At 43.1% G+C, this 24,547-nt stretch overlaps 2 protein-coding genes across 2 annotated transcripts in view; one reads left to right on the top strand and one right to left on the bottom strand.

The window, feature by feature from the left end:
- The window catches only part of Ced-12 (engulfment and cell motility Ced-12), a 34,175-nt gene extending 32,409 nt beyond the window's left edge, over window positions 1-1,766 (top strand). Inside the window, exon 16 of the mRNA XM_053796844.2 lies at window positions 1,209-1,766. Coding sequence (XP_053652819.1) covers window positions 1,209-1,372 — 164 coding nt within the window. The 3' untranslated portion in view covers window positions 1,373-1,766. The remainder of the gene's footprint in view (window positions 1-1,208) is intronic.
- A 3,597-nt stretch (window positions 1,767-5,363) lies between these two features.
- On the bottom strand, window positions 5,364-22,620 carry RpL10 (ribosomal protein L10). Its single transcript, XM_053796845.2, has 5 exons — window positions 22,463-22,620; window positions 15,235-15,433; window positions 13,315-13,421; window positions 12,734-12,896; window positions 5,364-5,568 (listed from the first exon to the last, which is right to left on the bottom strand). Exons 1-5 carry the CDS (start codon window positions 22,483-22,485, stop codon window positions 5,398-5,400), a joined length of 663 nt encoding a protein of 220 aa, XP_053652820.1. The 5' UTR covers window positions 22,486-22,620; the 3' UTR covers window positions 5,364-5,397.
- Between the last annotated feature and the right edge of the window lie 1,927 nt (window positions 22,621-24,547).

Here is a 24,547-nt window from a genome sequence, read left to right as displayed (position 1 = left end):
CCTATGCTCTCATTAGCCCATCTATCCTCCAATAGCTGTTTATATCTTACCCTAACTGCCTCCTCTTTTAGTTTATAAACCTTCACCTCTCTCTTCCCTGATGCTTCTATTCTCCTTGTATCCCATCTACCTTTTACTCTCAGTGTAGCTACAACTAGAAAGTGATCTGATATATCTGTGGCCCCTCTATAAACATGTACATCCTGAAGTCTACTCAACAGTCTTTTATCTACCAATACATAATCCAACAAACTACTGTCATTTCGCCCTACATCATATCGTGTATACTTATTTATCCTCTTTTTCTTAAAATATGTATTACCTATAACTAAACCCCTTTCTATACAAAGTTCAATCAAAGGGCTCCCATTATCATTTACACCTGGCACCCCAAACTTACCTACCACACCCTCTCTAAAAGTTTCTCCTACTTTAGCATTCAACTCCCCTACCACAATTACTCTCTCACCTGGTTCAAAGGCTCCTATACATTCACTTAACATCTCCCAAAATCTCTCTCTCTCCTCTGCATTCCTCTCCTCTCCAGGTGCATACACGCTTATTATGACCCACTTCTCGCATCCAACCTTTACTTTAATCCACATAATTCTTGAATTTACACATTCATATTCTCTTTTCTCCTTCCATAACTGATCATTTAACATTACTGCTACCCCTTCCTTTGCTCTAACTCTCTCAGATACTCCAGATTTATGGCCATTATATTTCCTTGTTATGCCTCTGCTGTGGCAATGATCTGTCAAACTGTTGTCAGTTCTGGGAGACCATCACCCCTGAAGTCTGGTCCCAGAACAGGCAGCTTGATCACATACTAAATTGAACTCCGTCAAGTTTCCATTTGAAGACAGCTAGTTCATCTGTTTGTAATTCTTGTATATGAAGGGTGTTGAAAACCCTTAACACTTGACGAATTATCCCTTAAAGAGCACGTAAATACCTGTCTTCTAATAACGTCATTTTCCACTACAATCTACTTTGTCTGTTTCATAAGGTGAAGTCGAGGATCTTTCCTTAATTCATGGTATAACTTAACTAATCTTTGATGACAGGTAGATTATAGGGATAAATGAAGATGTTATTAGAAGATGGTTATACTTAAGTGCCCCTTAATGTATTCATTGCACCTCTGTTGTTTTAATGTTAGTAGTGCATAGCAGTGCAGCATCTTACCATAACCTTTGTTGCAGGTCAACGGATGCCAAGTCTTGCCACAACCCGGGACGTGGAGATGCTCCTGAACATGGAGATAAAGCTGAGACTGTTGGATGCTGAAGGAGTCATGATACCCCAGCAGCAACCCATGATACCACCACCACCACCCAACTACAACTTCTGCTACCAGCTACCATGAGGGAGCAAACCCTCTCTGGCTGTGGTGGATTTTACGTGCCACTCCAGGTCAGGCAGTCAAATGTGCAAGAGCAAGTATATATCATTTTACTTTTGTTGGTAATGTGCAATTGACAGCCTTCAAAAACAGCTTGACCAGGAAAACTAGTTTGGCCTCAGGCTGGACTTGAACTCTTATAAAGCACTGGGGAAATGGGAAGAAATTAGGCTTGATTCAAGGGAGTTGCTCCAGTTCTTTGGATCAGGAATTCCTCTCTGATGAAGCCTGATTAAAACCATGATCCAGAGTTCATCAAGGTGTCTTGATGTCAGTGAGGGGCTCTTGATCCAAGGAACTGCCATTATCCTTCCTCTCCTTAGATCAAACTCTTAACAACTCACATTCCCCAGGTTTACTGTGACCCCTGCAGGTTTAGCACCTCTCTTAAAGCTACAAGTGCCCCATATTACATCCACACACTTTTACAGCTGCCAAGCTAAAGTGTGACTATTTCTATACTTGTGTAATGCTAAACCCATATATGTTGTACAGTGTCTGGGAAATGGGAGGCACTTGAGTTCAATCCAAGATGAATCCAATTATTTGACCCGAGATCATCAGGGCATCTCCCTTGAGGGAGACTTGCTATAAACGTGTAAAACATTAAGTTTAGTATGACCGAGTGCAATCTATTGGTATAACATTTCACCACAAATCAATCAAGCAGCAGTCATATTGTAGTGTACACAGATAACCTGCACATAGAGAGCTTATGATAATGTTTCGATCTGACTTTAACCATTTACAAAGTCACATTATAACAGGAAGGAGAGAAGTAGACAGTATATACAGGCCAGCTGACAGGGACAGGACAAGAGAGGTGGTAGGAAAGGAAGTGGAGTCAAACACCATGAAAGAGGAGCACTGCAGGAGAGCTCAGGGCCCACAAGGGGTAAGAACGGAAACACAGGGAAGGGGGGAAGGACCAAACACCCAAGGCAGAAAGTTAACCCAATGAAGGAATAGGAAAAAAAGGGAGAGGGGAAGTAGAGAATTTTTTTTTCTCCCCTTTCCTTTTTTTTCCTATTCCTTCTTTTGGGTTTCCTTTCTTCTGCCTTGGGTGTCTGGTCCTTTACTTCCCCTCCTCCTATTTTTATTCTTGCCCCTTGTGGGCCCTTAGCTCTCCTGCAGTGCTCCTTTCTTGGTGTTTGACTGACTCCACTACCATTACCTCTCTACTGCCTCTCTTGTTCCGTCTCTGTCTGCTGGCCTATATGTACAGCCTCCTCTCTTTTGTTAGTGCAACAGACTGAAACGTCGTTGTAAGCTCCTCTCTCCTGTGTGTCATTCCAGTTGCGGTATTGTGCCTTTTTGTTATTTGAAGTACCTCCAGGCCAGGTGATTGGGTGCCAAGTAGGCGAGGCTAGAGCAGCAATTCAACAGATCTAGCAGCCTATACTAGGTTTGTTTCTGTATTCTAATGTGAGAGCTGCGAGTTTTGACAGCAAACGTACCACCGTTTTGATGATGGTAAAAAGACAACAAACGGGGACTTTTATTTAGTACATTTCACCTACACTAGGCATAATAAAGTGCATACATTAGCTAAGGTGACATCAAAATAAGTTAAGATAACATTGCTGAGTTACTAATGTTTCAGAATAGTAATGATTGCTAAAATATATCGTCTCTACAACCATCACAGAACAGATGCCAGGTATAATTACCCTCAGCGTGCTTTTAGTCTGAGATGCATTTCGTGTTGTCCATCCTGATGGCACAAGTGTTCTTGTGAATGGGTATGCAAGTTCCTCGATGTATCTGTGTACACAACCACAACTCCCACACGAGATATTGCACATCACTGCAGTGACCAATTTCTTTTATATTTTTTGTGGCAAGCACAGCTACTCTGGTGTTATCTGTATGTAGAATAAGTGAGATTGAAGTAGCTGGACTTGCCACGAAACCTATAAGAGAAATTACTAAAACAGTCACTGCAGAGATATATAGTATTTCACGTGGGTGTTGCTATCATATGTACATAGGAGTAACATCGAGGAACTTTCATAACCAACTACAATTATTATTATAATCAAAAAGAAGCGCTAAACCATAACCGACTACAAGAATACACATTCCAGCAGGATGGTCAACACATGAAATGCTTGTGTGGTACACAATGACCTCCAGACAATGTAAGGTTGTCTTGAATCAGCCGCTATATTTGTTTACAACCACCACAGAGAACAGAGGCAGATAGTTTTAGCGACTGGTTTTGCTAAAATGTATGGAAAAAAATTACTAGAAGCTTAGCATGTGATTCAGGCCACTTACAATGTTACCAGACTCCACTTCTCAACACTAGATGTGCATCACAAGATTTGACACTTTACACCTCATTAAGCCTCGTGTAGTGAAACATACTAAATCAAAGTCCCCCTTTGCTGTCTTTTTACCACAATCAAAACAGTGGTATGCTTGCTCTGTCCACACTCGCAGCTCCAACTGTACGAGAAGAAACCTAGCGTACGCTGGCATTATAATAATTATGCAAAACAACCACTCTGAAAGAATAGAGAAATTCCAAGCGCTTTCGTGACTACTCACATTATCAAGGAACTATCATAGTTCCTTGATAGTGTGAGTAGTCACGAAAGCGTTTGGAATTTCTCTATTCTTTCAGAGTGGTTGTTTTGCATATTCTGAAATCACCTGTTTACTGTGATCTTATTGCTATAATAATTATAAGCATACGCTGGTAGATCTGTTGCAGTATTTCCTTGGTTCTCTAACTTCATGCACTCCACACAGCCTCACCTGGATGTTGTACACACAATCCAACTTTATTATACTTCGAATGCTTCCAGTAATTTGGGGTGAAATATTACACCAATACTCTGCAAGTTTTATCATACAGTTGGTGCTTTACCATCTCTGTAAAACATTTATATTTAAGAACCAGTATGTCGTATATTTTTTGTTAATCATACTTTTAATATTTAACATTTTGATTTTAACTACAGTATTAATAGTTTAGAAGCAAGATTTTAATCTTTTTTATGTAATAGTGTAAAATAAAATATTAATTTATGCTTTATATATTTATACTTTTTCTTAGAAGTTTAACCATAGAAGTCAAGTGTCTTAATGGGAGGATCAAGAATTCCTCAAGTCACAGAATTAACTAATGTACTAAAACTCACCCAAGACACTACCTGGTGTGCAGTGCCAGGATCATCTGAACAAGGCCGAGCAAAACTTACCCGTTTAGACAACTGCATTATCTATCAGCCATTAATGGTGGTGGAAGTGACAATGTTGGGTTATATACTATTACCAGTAGAGAGGTCCAGATAGATGGTCAACTCAAGTTTCACCATTATTATTATAATAAAGAAGCGCTAAGCCATCAAGTTTCACCAAACATTAAATTTTCAGTGAGGAACTGCTGTATAGCCCTTGTGGCTTAGTGCTTTTTGATTATAATAATCCAGTGGGGAAGAACCCAACCACTAGCAAATTTAGAACTTGACAAAGAAATTGTTGTGTAGTAACTAGCTTTTTTAAAACTGGAAATATTCCATTACTGAAGCAAAAGGAGAAAAGGGCCATTACTTCACTGATGGGATTATCATCGTCCCCTCAGTCACACTGCTCCTGGGAAAATTAAGCATTACAATTCTCTTAGAGTTCAATTCCTCTTATAGAATCTCTCACTGGCACCAAGTTACTTTTTACAGCACAATGACCCATGCAAGTTTGTAGTTAGTTTTGTCGTCTAACAGCATAGAACTACCTACTATGAAGGCACGTTTTTCTCAATTGTGGGTCTACTAATTTCCATATAAAGCACTAAACCCAAGACTAGAAAGTTACCTATTAATACTGCCGTTGTCCACACTACACTGGAAGAGGCCGACTTGGAATTTCTAAAAGTTCAAGTATGAAAAACAATTTAAAAGTATTTTCAGTAACTAAAACTACACAAAGATAAAGAAACTAACAAAAATTCAACTAGTCACCAGTTTATTTAAATTACAAACTTAGGTTAAGCCAGCAAGTTCCAACTGGACTTTTTTCCAAGTCAATAAAGGTCCGTGTTCAGGACGGTACTGGACATTAACTCCATCAGGGAAGAGGCGACCACTTGCCATCAGTTCCTCGTACTCGTCCCTGTTGAACTTGGTGAAGCCCCACTTACGGGACACGTAGATCTGCAAGTAAATTGGCAGTTATTTAGTACAAGTGCGGTAATTATAATAATAATCAAAAAGAAGCGCTAAGCCACAAGGGCTATACAGCACAAGTGCGGTAAACACTGGTCAATGGTACAACCTAGTCTGCATGAAGACACACTCATTCAATTGCATCAGTGATAAAACACACCTAAAGTACTAACTTGCATGGAGATGTGTGAACAGTCTCGTACCTAATTATAGTATACATTTAACACTGGTTAATAACAAAAAGGCACAATACCGTGACTGGAACAATACACAAATAACCCGCACATAAAAGAGAAGCTTACGACGACGTTTCGGTCCAACTTGGACCATTGACAAAGTCACACTTTGTCAATGGTCCAAGTCGGACCGAAACGTCGTCGTAAGCTTCTCTCTTTTATGTGCGGGTTATTTGTGTATTTAACACTGGTTAATGGTATAAAGCTCACATGGGAAAAAATCATCCAAGCTAATGACCATTTATATCAAAGTACAGTACAAGAGGGTAATAATGATCAATGGCAGAAAAAAAAATCTACATCGGAGGCCAAAAAAGAGACTGCACTGAGAAAAAAGTTGGCAAATTTAAAATACAGTACTACAAAATTTTAGGGATTATTTCCACTGAGGAGAATCCTGGTGTGACTTGTTCAGAACTTAATTATTTGCAGGTGGGTTCTTTTGTACCTTTTAGGGTTAGCAAGTGATGTTATAGGGTGAGCATTAGGTATACTGCCGGTCAAGATTGTGCTAGTGGTATTTGCAAGTGTAAGATACAAAATCATTTTTCAAGAGCAGTATACTGGTACAGTGGACTCCCGCTTTACGATCAGCTCCCAATGTGACCAATTATGCAAGTGTATTTGTACGTGTATGTTTGGGGGTCTGAAATGGACTAATGTAATTCACAATACTCCTTATGGGAACAAATTTGTTCAGTAATGGTACCTGAACATACTTCTGGAATGAAATAATATCGTAAGGCGGGGGTCCACTGTATTTGGTTGACCAACTGCCATGGTAACCTATGCTAGGTCAGTGCCAACAAGTTCTGTAACTGTTACAAAACAGTACCATAGTAAATAAACCAACACTATGCTGAATCCTGCCCTTTAACTGGACCAATAATAAAATATCAATCCAAAACAAGTTTAAATAACAACTTACAGAGTATGAGCAACATCGGCTGCTTTACAATAGTCTTGTTCAGGTCTTATAGTCTACGAGAAACAGGTGTGAAAGGTACTCCCAATGACAACTTTTAAACACCTCCAATTTAAGGGGATTTCCAACAAAGCCTCACTGATCATACTGATGATCAGAAAGACGGTTCATGGAACATTCTTCAGGGGCAATGACTCGGGGAATGGAAGAGTGTACTAAAAGGTGTCATTTGACGGAAGCTATTATGGACGAGGGACTTAAAGTTTGGTAGGCAGTTTAGCAGTAACTCAAGCTAAGGTTAATTAATACTTAAGTAGCAACGAAGTTTCAATTTACTGTGCTATTTAACCTAAAGTTAATGATAATTGGTAAAGAAATTACCAAGTACCAATCACAGTCAAAACTAGCCCACAATTACACAAAGTAACATGGTTAAAATATCCTTCATTAAACTTCAAACATTTACTACAGCTGACAAATTTTTTTATTATTAACACTGGCCGATTCCCACCAAGGCAGGGTGGCCCGAAAAAGAAAAACTTTCACCATCATTCACTCCATCACTGTCTTGCCAGAAGGGTGCTTTACACTACAGTTTTTAAACTGCAACATTAACACCCCTTCAGAGTGCAGGCACTGTACTTCCCATCTCCAGGACTCAAGTCCTGCCTGCCGGTTTCCCTGAACCCCTTCATAAATGTTACTTTGCTCACACTCCAACAGCACGTCAAGTATTAAAAACCATTTGTCTCCATTCACTCCTATCAAACACGCTCACGCATGCCTGCTGGAAGTCCAAGCCCCTCGCACACAAAACCTCCTTTACCCCCTCTCCAACCTTTCCTAGGCCGACCCCTACCCCGCCTTCCTTCCACTACAGACTGATACACTCTTGACGTTATTCTGTTTCGCTCCATTCTCTCCACATGTCCGAACCACCTCAACAACCCTTCCTCAGCCCTCTGGACAACAGTTTTGGTAATCCCGCACCTCCTCCTAACTTCCAAACTACGAATTCTCTGCATTATATTCACACCACACATTGCTCTCAGACATGACATCTCCACTGCCTCCAGCCTTCTCCTTGCTGCAACATTCATCACCCACGCTTCACACCCATATAAGAGCGTTGGTAAAACTATACTCTCATACATTCCCCTCTTTGCCTCCAAGGACAAAGTTCTTTGTCTCCACAGACTCCTAAGTGCACCACTCACCCTTTTCCCCTCATCAGTTCTATGATTCGCCTCATCTTTCATAGACCCATCCGCTGACACGTCCACTCCCAAATATCTGAATACATTCACCTCCTCCATACTCTCTCCCTCCAATCTGATATCCAATCTTTCATCACCTAATCTTTTTATCCTCATAACCTTACTCTTTCCTGTATTCACTTTCAATTTTCTTCTTTTGCATACCCTACCAAATTCATCCACCAATCTCTGCAACTTCTCTTCAGAATCTCCCAAAAGCACAGTGTCATCAGCAAAGAGCAACTGTGACAACTCCCACTTTATGTGTGATTCTTTATCTTTTAACTCCACTCCTCTTGCCAAGACCCTCGCATTTACTTCTCTTACAACCCCATCTATAAATATATTAAACAACCACGGTGACATCACACATCCTTGTCTAAGGCCTACTTTTACTGGGAAATAATTTCCCTCTTTCCTACATACTCTAACTTGAGCCTCACTATCCTCGTAAAAACTCTTCACTGCTTTCAGTAACCTACCTCCTACACCATACACTTGCAACATCTGCCACATTGCCCCCCTATCCACCCTGTCATACGCCTTTTCCAAATCCATAAATGCCACAAAGACCTCTTTAGCCTTATCTAAATACTGTTCACTTATATGTTTCACTGTAAACACCTGGTCCACACACCCCCTACCTTTCCTAAAGCCTCCTTGTTCATCTGCTATTCTATTCTCCGTCTTACTCTTAATTCTTTCAATAATAACTACCATACACTTTGCCAGGTATACTCAACAGACTTATCCCCCTATAATTTTTGCACTCTCTTTTATCCCCTTTGCCTTTATACAAAGGAACTATGCATGCTCTCTGCCAATCCCTAGGTACCTTACCCTCTTCCATACATTTATTAAATAATTGCACCAACCACTCCAAAACTATATCCCCACCTGCTTTTAACATTTCTATCTTTATCCCATCAATCCCGGCTGCCTTACCCCCTTTCATTTTACCTACTGCCTCACGAACTTCCCCACACTCACAACTGGCTCTTCCTCACTCCTACAAGATGTTGTTCCTCCTTGCCCTATACACGAAATCACAGCTTCCCTATCTTCAACATTTAACAATTCCTCAAAATATTCCCTCCATCTTCCCAATACCTCTAACTCTCCATTTAATAACTCTCCTCTCCTATTTTTAACTGACAAATCCATTTGTTCTCTAGGCTTTCTTAACTTGTTAATCTCACTCCAAAACTTTCTTATTTTCAACAAAATTTGTTGATAACATCTCACCCACTCTCTCATTTGCTCTCTTTTTACATTGCTTCACCACTCTCTTAACCTCTCTCTTTTTCTCCATATACTCTTCCCTCCTTGCATCACTTCTACTTTGTAAAAACTTCTCATATGCTAACTTTTTCTCCCTTACTACTCTCTTTACATCATCATTCCACCAATCGCTCCTCTTCCCTCCCGCACCCACTTTCCTGTAACCACAAACTTCTGCTGAACACTAACACTACATTTTTAAACCTACCCCATACCTCTTCGACCCCATTGCCTATGCTCTCATTAGCCCATCTATCCTCCAATAGCTGTTTATATCTTACCCTAACTGCCTCCTCTTTTAGTTTATAAACCGTCACCTCTCTCTTCCCTGATGCTTCTATTCTCCTTGTATCCCATCTACCTTTTACTCTCAGTGTAGCTACAACTAGAAAGTGATCTGATATATCTGTGGCCCCTCTATAAACATGTACATCCTGAAGTCTACTCAACAGTCTTTTATCTACCAATACATAATTCAACAAACTACTGTCATTTTGCCCTACATCATATCTTGTATACTTATTTATCCTCTTTTTCTTAAAATATGTATTACCTATAACAAAAATGACGAATTTAAATATACTCCACTGACGACAGAATACATACAAGGCAGGAGCTCCTGCAAGCATGTGGACAGTGTAAACACTTCCATCTACAAAAAAGTCTTAATTACTGTGGAAATCAAGATTCTGAGGTAATTTAATGTAATGTTATAAATGTTCCAAATGTTTCCTTAGGCTCAGCCTATAAGGAAGGATGAGCCTTACACCAAATTGGCTTCATTGTGCCCACCATTTACCACATTACAGACAAATGTTCTACAATGTCGGCTTAATAAGTGGGGTACTAATACGTACTGACTTAACGCATTTTTCATCTTTTACTATGGCAGGAACAATTTCCAACTAGCCTATAAATCATACAAAGGTAACTGAACTAGATTTTAACCTGTAAACGGTCCAAGCAGATCTACGTTCACACGTGTAGTGCTACTAAAGTAATTACGTTTATTTTTTACATATTTTCAAATGTTGAAAAAACGTATATATACATTTGGACTGTTTACGGGTTAATAACCTGGACCATTAGTAAATCAAGTGAGAGAGCAAGACTATTCCTGGATTCATCATGTGCCTCTATTTGATAACTACCCCCAGGATGGGTGACTCGTACATCGAAGCTATTTTAACTGGCTAAGCCATTCATGCACTTAGTCATAAGTCTGCCTATGTTACTCAAATATAGACACTATGTATTGTGCCAAAACAAAAGCATTCACATTGCTAAACTCAAAATTATGTAGTCACTTAGCCTTAATACTATAATCTAGCTATGCTAGGTGTCCTAGTTGCCTCCTCTGTTATTACTATTTTATAACTTTTTTGTTTTTTCAACAAGTCGGCCGTCTCCCATCGAGGCAGGGCGACCCACCGAGGCAGGGCGACCCAAAAAAGAAAGAAAATACTTTCATCATCATTCAACACTTTCACCACACTCGCACATTATCACTGTTTTTGCAGAGGTGCCCAGAATACAACAGTTTAGAAGCATACACATATAAAGATACACAACATATCCCTCCAAACTGCTAATATCCCAAACCCCTCCTTTAAAGTGCAGGCATTGTACTTCCCATTTCCAGGACTCAAGTCCGACTATATGAAAATAACCAGTTTCCCTGAATCCCTTCACTAAATATTACCCTGCTCACACTCCAACAGATCGTCAGGTCCCAAGCACCATTCGTCTCCATTCACTCCTATCTAACACACTCACGCCCTTCGCCCACAAAACCTCCTTTACCCTCTCTCTCCAACACTTTCGAGGACGACCCCTACCCCGCCTTCCTTCCCCTATAGATTTATATGCTTTCCACGTCATTCTACTTCGATCCATTCTCTCTAAATGACCAAACCACCTCAACAACCCTTCTTCTGCCCTCTGACTAATGCTTTTATTAACTCCACACCACCTCCTAATTTCCACACTCCGAATTTTCTGCACAACATTTACACCACACATTGCCCTTAAACAGGACTTAATGTTAAGAATTAATCTAAGTCTGCTCAAAATGCCTAGCCATGCTAGGTGTCCTAGTGGCCCCCTCTATAATTAGTATTTTATAACAAGTAAACAACAAAATACCCAAAACCTGTAAACCCCACATTGTAACCATTATAGAGAATAAACTTGAATTGAATTGACTAATACTAAATGGCAAGTATCCATAGAAAGAAAACTAAAGCCATGATTCAAGTTGAAGTTACAAGGGCCAATTGAACAAGAGCCTTCAAGTAAAACATTATATTCCAAAAAAACTTGTCTTCCCTTCATCAACTTCGTCTTGATAAATGGCCCATAAACACATCTCCTGCATAAATGGCAGCTCTGACTTACTAGAAGTTTGTCCCTTCTTAAAATACTTTTATTTCTTAAATAAGATACCTTCATCAGCATCACTGTGAACCACTTAAGGACTGTGGAGATTTTACAAGTATTTTATGACCATTCTAAAATAGTTCAGAAATATTTGCTTAATAAAACAATTTTAAAAACTCTAAAAGTATAGACATACCCAAGATCAAAAGAACTATGAACAATTACTTAAAATTCTACCTATTACAGTGGAACCTCAAATATCGAACTTTCTTTGTTCCAGACGGCTGTTCGAGTGCCATTACCAAATGAATTTATTCCCATCAGGAATAATGTAAATTAGATTAGTTCATTTCAGACCCTCAAATATATACTTATAAAAGCACTTACAAAAATACACTTACATAATTGGTCGAGTTAGGAGCAGTTCGATATTTGAGGTTCCACTGTATATTCAAACTATCTTCCTTATATATAATTAATACCATTGTAATACAAATTCCTACTTAATCCTTAACTATAATTATCAAGTTTCCACTGCCCTGATGAGAGGTCCTCAACCTGTGGACCGTCTAGGAAATGGATGCAGCCCTCACGTGAAATAATGAATATAGTTATGTAGGCTTCACACTACAGTGAATCGTGTGGCCCTCATCACGCATCTGACCGAGTGTTTCAGACTTGCGTATGAAGGTGGAGAATCACTGGTATAGAGCACCACAGACTATAACATAGTATTATACAGTGGACCCCCAGCTTACGATATTTCATTCCAGAAGTATGTTCAGGTGCCATTACTGACCGAATTTGTTCCCATAAGGAATATTGTGAATTAGAGTAGTCTATTTCAGACCCCCAAACATACACGTACAAATGCACTTACATAAATACACTTACATAATTGGTTGCACTGGGAGCTGATTGTAAACCGGGGGTCCACTGTACAGTGCCTGGGCGGAGGGGATGTGCAAGACATTCAGGCTTAATTCAGGAAATTGGAGCACAGATCCAATTACCTAGATCAAGGGCCCCTCACCAGCATCAAGGAACCTTCCTTGAGGGGAGTGTGACATACTCACTTTCTGGCGGCCAGGGTACTTGAACTTCGCACGTCTGAGAGCTTCAATTACATGCACTTTGTGACGGTCATGGGTCCGTACAGACATGATGGGCTGACCGATCTGCACACGAGCTACAGTACCCTGAGGTTTGCCGAAGGCACCACGCATGCCGGTCTGCAACCTGCAAGTAACAACGTGTGAGAATAACACTACAAGAAGGAAGTTTTTCGATGTGGGTGATTTGACCTGGTATTTAACCCCTTTATCAGCAAAATTGGATACAAAAAATTCAAAATCGAAGGTAATATTAAGTACTAGTGTGAACTAACAATACACACCAGACAAGTTATCAGTTTAAAATTATACCACCGGTACAGAAAAAATGGAAATTTCAGGACTGGTTATAAGTTCTCAAAAGTCACGACAGGAATCTCAGTAATTATAAAAGAAAATCAAAAAGGCATGAGCAATGGTCAAAAAGCAGAAAAAAGCAGCATGCCACCAGTAAGTGGCAAGAAAATTTCTAGTATCAAACTTTTATAGACTAAAATATTCCATAGCTTCAGTTTCATAAATTTCAGAATAGGAAGAATCCTTACCTATCAGCACCGGCACACGACAACATTTTGTTGATGCGGATGACATGGAATGGGTGGAGTCGAACACGGACGTGGAACTGATCCTTGCCACAGTTCTTTACTAGGTACTGAAAGTTTGAATAATAAGATAAATAATGTATACCGACCATCTCTCACCAAACTAAGCTATACATGGGCATGAAGTACACCTACCATCCGACTTACGACCGAGTTCGGTTCCAAGAAACCGGTCGTAAGTCGAAATGGTCGTAAGTCGAACTTTACTACTGAATATCAACATAACATTGCAAAGGTTAGTGGATGAGTTTGAGAATGTGTGTAAAGGTAGAAAGTTGAAAGTGAACATAGAAAAGAGTAAGGTGATGAGGGTATCAAATGATTTAGATAAAGAAAAATTGGATAGCAAATTGGGGAGGAGGAGTATGGAAGAAGTGAATGTTTTCAGATACTTGGGAGTTGACGTGTCGGCGGATGGATTGATGAAGGATGAGGTTAATCATAGAATTGATAGGGGAAAAAAGGCGAGTGGTGCGTTGAGGTATATGTGGAGTCAAAAAACGTTATCTATGGAGGCAAAGAAGGGAATGTATGAAAGTATAATAGTACCAACACTCTTATATGGATGTGAAGCTTGGGTGGTAAATGCAAAGCGAGGAGGCGGTTGGAGGCAGTGGAGATGTCCTGTAAGGGCAATGTGTGGTGTAAATATTATGCAGAAAATTCGGAGTGTGGAAATTAGGAGAAGGTGTGGAGTTAATAAAAGCATTAGTCAGAGGGCAGAAGAAGGGTTGTTGAGGTGGTTTGGTCATTTAGAGAGAATGGATCAAAGTAGAATGACATGGAAAGCATATAAATCTATAGGGGAAGGAAGGCGGGGTAGGGGTCGTCCTCGAAAGGGTTGGAAAGAGGGGGTAAAGGAGGTTTTGTGGGCGAGGGGCTTGGACTTCCAGCAAGCGTGCATGAGCGTGTTAGATAGGAGTGAATGGAGACGAATGATACTTGGGACCTGACGATCTGTTGGAGTGTGAACAGGGTAATATTTAGTGAAGGGATTCAGGGAAACCGGTTATTTTCATATAGTCGGACTTGAGTCCTGGAAATGGGAAGTACAATGCCTGCACTTTAAAGGAGTGGTTTGGGATATTGGCAGTTTGGAGGGATATGTTGTGTATCTTTATACGTATATGCTTCTAAACTGTTGTATTCTGAGCACCTCTGCAAAAGCAGTGATAATGTGTGAGTGTGGTGAAAGTGTTGAATGATGAAAGTATTTTCTTTTTGGGTCACCCTGCCTCGGTGGGAGACGACCGACTTGTTGGAAAAAAAAAAAAAAAAAAAAGTTTAACACAAACCTTGATGAAAACACTACCATGGTAGCGACTGCTCCTGTTTTCCCACTACTACACATTTCCTAAAATACAAATTTCCATTTCCAGAAAATCCAAACGTAGATCTACGTTTGCACGCGTAGCACTCCGAATGTAGATATACTTTTTTTTTTACATAATGTAAAATAGAACGTAGATCTACGCTCGAAGCGCTACACATGCGAACATAGATCTATGTTTGGACAGTTTAAGGGCTAAAATAGTGTAATAAATGCATGCAAGATTAAGTGAAGAATATAAGGGGAAAAATAGCGACTCATTAGACCCTCCAAAAAATCAACCAAATTTGTTGTAGGTCTCGAAATTGTAAATAATAATGTAATTGTATATGGATGCAACGAGTTAGATTTAATAAAATACTTACAGCGTCATCACGGTTGTACAGTCATTAAGATGAAATTAAGTGGTTCACCTGTCTTGGTTTCCCGCTGAATCGAATCACTCATCTTTAGTGTTATTTCTGTCGTTCACCTGAGTCGTGCACACAGATGCATCTTTCATACTATAAGCTCGGGGTGTCTCCGTCACTTACCTTGTTTGCACAGATGCGACCCGCCTCTAGAGCTTCAGAAGAGAGTTGTTCATATTCGTCAGAAACCAGGTGTACGCACAGCGGTAATTCACGTACGTCGGCCTTCTTCCTGCCCAAGTCAAATATACGAATCTTTGGGTCGGGCACACCACGACAGAACCGCGACTTGGGATACGGTTTATTCTTGCAGTAGCGATAACTGAAAGAAACGTTAGAGTGCTAAAATACAAGAGGTAAATTTACCGGCAAACTAAACGTGCAAAGAATTGTTAAAAGAAACGTTAATCTATTACGGCCATAATTTTTAAAGGGGTAGTAAGCCAGTACAAGGTCTCAGTCAGATGACCAAAAGCTCCAGCTGTGGGTCATGTGACTGACCCACATCGGGAATTATTTTTTCCTGACAAACCTTGCGTAACCTCGTGTTCCAAGACGATCTTAGGTCGGTTTCTCTAGAAACGAATCTTACACAAGTCTGGCTTCACTTTATCCACTTTGATTAAGATACAGACACAACGTCTGCGCTGTTAGAAAGTGGATGGACACAACATGCTGTAAATACTAATGGAAAATCTGAACGGCACAAGACTGGACATTGTGGCTAACCGATGCTAAAGCTGACAGATCAACAAGTTACCACTGAGCTAGGTGTATTTAGGTACAGGTATGCAAATTATCGTACATAGTAACGTGAGAATTACCCAGGATAACCCAAAAATGTCAGTAACTTTACCATTGTGGTCGTGGACCACCATGGCAGGTTGTTAAGTTTATTAAGGTACAGTTACATAAATTAACACACACGGCAGCACGTGTCGTCAATGTACAGAGAGAGAGAGAGAGAGAGAGAGATAAAGAGAGAGAGAGAGATAAAGAGAGAGAGAGAGATAAAGAGAGAGAGAGAGAGAGAGAGAGAGAGAGAGATAAAGAGAGAGAGATGGAGATATAGAGATAGAGATAAAAGAGAGAGAGAGAGAGAGAGGAGAGTGTTCCAGGGGTCAACGCCCCCCTGTGGCCCCGGTCTGTGTCCAGACCTCGTGAATTATTTCCATCGGGGTCCTTGTAATAACTTAAACAATAAAAGGGAATATATAGAGCGGTACCTCGAGTTCTGTACATTTTCCGACTCAATTATTTAAGTGCTCTTGTAAGTGTATCTTTGGGGTCTGAAATATATATATTATTATATTATTATAATCAAGGGGGAAGCGCTAAACCCGTAGGATTATGCAGCACCTGGGGGGGGGATGGAAGGTATTCAGGGTTAATTCAGGGACCTGGAGCACAGATCCAGTTCCCTGGATCAAGAGCCCCTCAGCAGCATCAAGGAACCTTCCTTATGGGAACAAGTTTGTTCGGTATCGGCACAAGAACATAAAAAAAAAGCGCTAAACCACAAGGGGTATACAGCGGTGTGGCGCTCAAAGTCTTCTGGAATTAATTTGGTAACTCGAGGTATCGCCGTACCAAGATTAACGTAGTTATTAAGACGGCCAGACCGACACGGCCAGACCGACACGGCCAGACCGACACGGCCAGACCGACACGGCCAGACCGACACGGCCAGACCAACACGGCCAGACCAACACGGCCAGACCAACACGGCCAGACCAACACAGCCAGACCAACACAGCCAGACCAACACAGCCAGACCAACACAGCCAGACCAACACTACCAGACCAACACAACCAGACCAACACAACCAGACCAACACAGCCAGACCAACACAGCCAGACCAACACAGCCAGACCAACACTACCAGACCAACACAACCAGACCAACACAACCAGACCAACACTACCAGACCAACACTACCAGACCAACACAACCAGACCAACACAACCAGACCAACACAACCAGACCAACACAGCCAGACCAACACAGCCAGACCAACACTGCCAGACCAACACAGCCAGACCAACAGCAGACCAAGCCAGACCAACACAGCCAGACCAACACAACCAGACCAACACTACCAGACCAACACTACCAGACCAACACAGCCAGACCAACACTACCAGACCAACACAGCCAGACCAACACTACCAGACCAACACAGCCAGACCAACACAGCCAGACCAACACAGCCAGACCAACACAGCCAGACCAACACTACCAGACCAACACAGCCAGACCAACACAACCAGACCAACACAGCCAGACCAACACTACCAGACCAACACAACCAGACCAACACAGCCAGACCAACACTGCCAGACCAACACAGCCAGACCAACACAACCAGACCAACACTACCAGACCAACACAGCCAGACCAACACTGCCAGACCAACACAGCCAGACCAACACTGCCAGACCAACACTGCCAGACCAACACAGCCAGACCAACACAGCCAGACCAACACTACCAGACCAACACTACCAGACCAACACTACCAGACCAACACTACCCCCCAACACAACCAGACCAACACAACCAGACCAACACTACCAGACCAACACAACCAGACCAACACTACCAGACCAACACTACCAGACCAACACAGCCAGACCAACACAGCCAGACCAACACAGCCAGACCAACACTACCAGACCAACACAACCAGACCAACACTACCAGACCAACACAGCCAGACCAACACAGCCAGACCAACACAGCCAGACCAACACAGCCAGACCAACACTACCAGACCAACACTACCAGACCAACACTACCAGACCAACACTACCAGACCAACACTACCAGACCAACACTACCAGACCAACACTACCAGACCAACACTACCAGACCAACACTACCAGACCAACACTGCCAGACCAACACTGCCAGACCAACACAGCCAGACCAACACTACCAGACCAACACTACCAGACCAACACTGCCAGACCAACACAGCCAGACCAACACAGCCAGACCAACACAGCCAGACCAACACTGCCAGACCAACACTGCCAGACCAACACAGCCAGACCAACACAACCAGACCAACACTACCAGACCAACACTACCAGACCAACACAACCAGACCAACACAACCAGACCAACACAACCAGACCAACACAACCAGACCAACACAACCAGACCAACACAGCCAGACCAACACTACCAGACCAACACAACCAGACCAACACAACCAGACCAACACAGCCAGACCAACACAGCCAGACCAACACAGCCAGACCAACACTACCAGACCAACACAACCAGACCAACACAACCAGACCAACACTACCAGACCAACACTACCAGACCAACACTACCAGACCAACACAGCCAGACCAACACAGCCAGACCAACACAGCCAGACCAACACTACCAGACCAACACAACCAGACCAACACAGCCAGACCAACACAGCCAGACCAACACAGCCAGACCAACACAGCCAGACCAACACAGCCAGACCAACACAGCCAGACCAACACAGCCAGACCAACACAGCCAGACCAACACAGCCAGACCAACACAACCAGACCAACACAGCCAGACCAACACAGCCAGACCAACACAACCAGACCAACACAGCCAGACCAACACAACCAGACCAACACAGCCAGACCAACACTACCAGACCAACACAGCCAGACCAACACTGCCAGACCAACACAGCCAGACCAACACTACCAGACCAACACAGCCAGACCAACACTACCAGACCAACACAACCAGACCAACACAACCAGACCAACACAACCAGACCAACACAGCCAGACCAACACAACCAGACCAACACAACCAGACCAACACTACCAGACCAACACTACCAGACCAACACAACCAGACCAACACAACCAGACCAACACTACCAGACCAACACAACCAGACCAACACAACCAGACCAACACTACCAGACCAACACAACCAGACCAACACTACCAGACCAACACAACCAGACCAACACAACCAGACCAACACAACCAGACCAACACAACCAGACCAACACAACCAGACCAACACTACCAGACCAACACAACCAGACCAACACAGCCAGACCAACACTACCAGACCAACACAGCCAGACCAACACAGCCAGACCAACACAACCAGACCAACACAGCCAGACCAACACAACCAGACCAACACAACCAGACCAACACAACCAGACCAACACTACCAGACCAACACAACCAGACCAACACTACCAGACCAACACTACCAGACCAACACAACCAGACCAACACTACCAGACCAACACAACCAGACCAACACAGCCAGACCAACACAGCCAGACCAACACAACCAGACCAACACTACCAGACCAACACAACCAGACCAACACAGCCAGACCAACACAACCAGACCAACACAGCCAGACCAACACTGCCAGACCAACACTACCAGACCAACACTACCAGACCAACACTACCAGACCAACACTACCAGACCAACACTACCAGACCAACACTGCCAGACCAACACTGCCAGACCAACACAGCCAGACCAACACTACCAGACCAACACTACCAGACCAACACTACCAGACCAACACAGCCAGACCAACACAGCCAGACCAACACAGCCAGACCAACACAGCCAGACCAACACTGCCAGACCAACACAGCCAGACCAACACAACCAGACCAACACAACCAGACCAACACTACCAGACCAACACTACCAGACCAACACAGCCAGACCAACACTACCAGACCAACACTACCAGACCAACACAGCCAGACCAACACAGCCAGACCAACACAGCCAGACCAACACAGCCAGACCAACACAGCCAGACCAACACTACCAGACCAACACAGCCAGACCAACACAGCCAGACCAACACAGCCAGACCAACACTACCAGACCAACACAACCAGACCAACACAGCCAGACCAACACTACCAGACCAACACAGCCAGACCAACACAACCAGACCAACACTACCAGACCAACACAACCAGACCAACACTACCAGACCAACACAGCCAGACCAACACTGCCAGACCAACACTGCCAGACCAACACTGCCAGACCAACACTACCAGACCAACACTACCAGACCAACACAACCAGACCAACACAGCCAGACCAACACTACCAGACCAACACAGCCAGACCAACACAGCCAGACCAACACAGCCAGACCAACACAGCCAGACCAACACAGCCAGACCAACACAACCAGACCAACACAACCAGACCAACACTACCAGACCAACACAACCAGACCAACACAACCAGACCAACACAGCCAGACCAACACAACCAGACCAACACAGCCAGACCAACACAACCAGACCAACACAGCCAGACCAACACTGCCAGACCAACACAACCAGACCAACACAGCCAGACCAACACAACCAGACCAACACAACCAGACCAACACAACCAGACCAACACAGCCAGACCAACACTACCAGACCAACACAACCAGACCAACACTGCCAACCAACACAGCCAGACCAACACTACCAGACCAACACAGCCAGACCAGACCAACACAGACCAGACCAACACAACCAGACCAACACAGCCAGACCAACACAACCAGACCAACACTACCAGACCAACACTACCAGACCAACACTACCAGACCAACACAACCAGACCAACACAACCAGACCAACACAGCCAGACCAACACAACCAGACCAACACAACCAGACCAACACTACCAGACCAACACAACCAGACCAACACTACCAGACCAACACAACCAGACCAACACAACCAGACCAACACAACCAGACCAACACAACCAGACCAACACAACCAGACCAACACAACCAGACCAACACAACCAGACCAACACTACCAGACCAACACAACCAGACCAACACAACCAGACCAACACAACCAGACCAACACAACCAGACCAACACAACCAGACCAACACAACCAGACCAACACTACCAGACCAACACAACCAGACCAACACTACCAGACCAACACAGCCAGACCAACACTACCAGACCAACACAACCAGACCAACACTACCAGACCAACACTACCAGACCAACACTACCAGACCAACACTACCAGACCAACACTACCAGACCAACACTACCAGACCAACACTACCAGACCAACACTACCAGACCAACACAACCAGACCAACACTACCAGACCAACACTACCAGACCAACACAACCAGACCAACACTACCAGACCAACACAACCAGACCAACACAACCAGACCAACACTACCAGACCAACACAACCAGACCAACACAACCAGACCAACACAGCCAGACCAACACAACCAGACCAACACAGCCAGACCAACACTACCAGACCAACACAGCCAGACCAACACTACCAGACCAACACTACCAGACCAACACTACCAGACCAACACAGCCAGACCAACACAGCCAGACCAACACAACCAGACCAACACAGCCAGACCAACACTACCAGACCAACACAGCCAGACCAACACAACCAGACCAACACTGCCAGACCAACACAGCCAGACCAACACTGCCAGACCAACACAGCCAGACCAACACAACCAGACCAACACAGCCAGACCAACACTGCCAGACCAACATGCCAGACCAACACAACCAGACCAACACTGCCAGACCAACACTGACCAACAACACAACCAGACACAACACAACCAGACCAACACAACCAGACACAACACAGCCAGACCAACACAACCAGACCAACACAGCCAGACCAACACAGCCAGACCAACACAACCAGACACAACACAGCCAGACCAACACAACCAGACCAACACAACCAGACCAACACAACCAGACACAACACAACCAGACCAACACAGCCAGACCAACAATATTTGTGTTTTTGTACCTTGATAAATTTAGTCGTGGGGAGCTGTAAACCCGTAGGGGCACACCTGGAGTTATATTTGGTTGGAATTAAGTGGATAAATACGTCAATTCCTCGGATCAAGAGCTCGTCCCCGGCAAAAAAAGGGTGTTCTTGTACCTTGATAAACTTGATTTATGTTCGTGGGGAGCTGTAAACCCGTAGGGGCACACCTGGAGAGGGTTAAATCTGGTTGAAACTATGGGATAAATACGCCAATTCCTGGGATCAAGAGCCCACCAACAAGGAGCCTCCCTTCAGTAGTTTGATCCAAGGTGTGGGTAACCCCCAACTCCCTGGATCAAGAGCCCATCAACACGTGAAAATACACGAGACATTCTACAGCTGTTTATTCTTGAAGAATTTAAAGCTTTTTTCCAACAAAAACTGACGTCACTGGTAACATTTTTACCCAAAATCAACTAAAAAACTTATTACATTAAATAGAATTCACCCAAAAACTGGCCAAAACATCACTCACCAACGGGCTGGTCGCCGCCCCATCTTGGCAGACCTAAAACACAAAAACCCTCCATTAATCCCACACAAAACCACCACAACAATAAAATATAACAATGTGAGAATATGTCAAGGTAAATATATAAGCAGGATGAAGGACGATAACGCGGATGTAGAGTGATAAAGATGATACAGTAGGAGGTTCCGCCATTACCAGACTTACCCCAGCGAGAAGAACAAGATAATGTTGGAACCTCAGTTATCTGGCCTTAACTCACCTTCCATCATAACACAACTAACTCTTATAAAACTATTTTAATGTTATTTAACAACACATTACATCACTTTTATTTATTATTATTAGTAGCAGTAGGTCTGTTTTCTTTTTTTTCTTCTCCTTCTTCCTCTAATTCTTATTATCATTATCATTATTATCATAATTTTTATTATTAATATTATTATTATTATTATCATTATTACTATTATTATTAATATTATTACAATTATTATTATTATATGGAGCGCTAAAACCGTCAGGGTGATACAACTTAAACGATAATTACAAAAAGTACTGTAACATTCTCACTCATCCTTCAGAGTACAGACACTGTACTTCCCACCTCCAGTACTGTAACATTCTCACTCATCCTTCAGAGTACAGGTACTGTACTACCCACCTCCAGTACTGTAACATCCTCACTCATCCTTCAGAGTACAGGTACTGTACTGTACCCTCACCTCCAGTACTGTAACATACTCACTCATCCTTCAGAGTACAGGTACTGTACTTCCCACCTCCAGTACTGTAACATTCTCACTCATCCTTCAGAGTACAGGTACTGTACTACCCACCTCCAGTACTGTAACATTCTCACTCATCCTTCAGAGTACAGGTACTGTACTTCCCACCTCCAGTACTGTAACATTCTCACTCATCCTTCAGAGTACAGGTACTGTACTTCCCACCTCCAGTACTGTAACATTCTCACTCATCCTTCAGAGTACAGGTACATTCTGTACTTCCCACCTCCAGTACTGTAACATTCTCACTCATCCTTCAGAGTACAGGTACTGTACTTCCCACCTCCAGTACTGTAACATTCTCACTCATCCTTCAGAGTACAGGTACTGTACTTCCCACCTCCAGTACTGTAACATCCTCACTCATCCTTCAGAGTACAGGTACTGTACTACCCACCTCCAGTACTGTAACATCCTCACTCATCCTTCAGAGTACAGGTACTGTACTTCCCACCTCCAGTACTGTAACATTCTCACTCATCCTTCAGAGTACAGGTACTGTACTACCCACCTCCAGTACTGTAACATTCTCACTCATCCTTCAGAGTACAGGTACTGTACTACCCACCTCCAGTACTGTAACATTCTCACTCATCCTTCAGAGTACAGGTACTGTACTACCCACCTCCAGTACTGTAACATTCTCACTCATCCTTCAGAGTACAGGTACTGTACTACCCACCTCCAGTACTGTAACATACTGTAACATCACTCATCCTTCAGAGTACAGGTACTGTACTACCCACCTCCAGTACTGTAACATCCTCACTCATCCTTCAGAGTACAGGTACTGTACTTCCCACCCCACTGTAACTCCAGTACTGTAACATACTGTAACTCACTCATCCTTCAGAGTACAGACTGTACTACCCACCTCCAGTACTGTAACATTCTCACTCATCCTTCAGAGTACAGGTACTGTACTTCCCACCTCCAGTACTGTAACATTCTCACTCATCCTTCAGAGTACAGGTACTGTACTTCCCACTTCCAGTACTGTAACATTCTCACTCATCCTTCAGAGTACAGGTACTGTACTTCCCACCTCCAGTACTGTAACATCCACTCATCCTTCAGAGTACAGGTACTGTACTTCCCACCTCCAGTACTGTAACATACTGTACTCACTCATCCTTCAGAGTACAGGTACTGTACACCTGTACTTCCCACCTCCAGTACTGTAACATTCTCACTCATCCTTCAGAGTACAGGTACTGTACTACCCACCTCCAGTACTGTAACATTCTCACTCATCCTTCAGAGTACAGGTACTGTACTTACTGTAACATTCTCACTCATCCTTCAG

The sequence above is a fragment of the Cherax quadricarinatus genome, chromosome 98 (genome assembly GCF_038502225.1).
Source record: "Cherax quadricarinatus isolate ZL_2023a chromosome 98, ASM3850222v1, whole genome shotgun sequence".
In the NCBI taxonomy this organism is placed as follows: domain Eukaryota; kingdom Metazoa; phylum Arthropoda; class Malacostraca; order Decapoda; family Parastacidae; genus Cherax; species Cherax quadricarinatus.
Note: the sequence above shows the minus strand (reverse complement) of the source record. Positions and strands in the feature narration are given on the sequence as shown.

Coding starts and splice junctions, on each gene's coding strand:
- RpL10 (XM_053796845.2), bottom strand. CDS start 22,485: ATGGGGCGGCGACCAGCCCGTTG. Junction 13,422..15,234: donor GTCGCATCTGTGCAAACAAG/GTAAGTGACGGA, acceptor TCAAACTTTCAG/TACCTAGTAAAGAACTGTGG. Junction 5,569..12,733: donor AGTACCCTGGCCGCCAGAAA/GTGAGTATGTCA, acceptor ATTTACTTGCAG/ATCTACGTGTCCCGTAAGTG.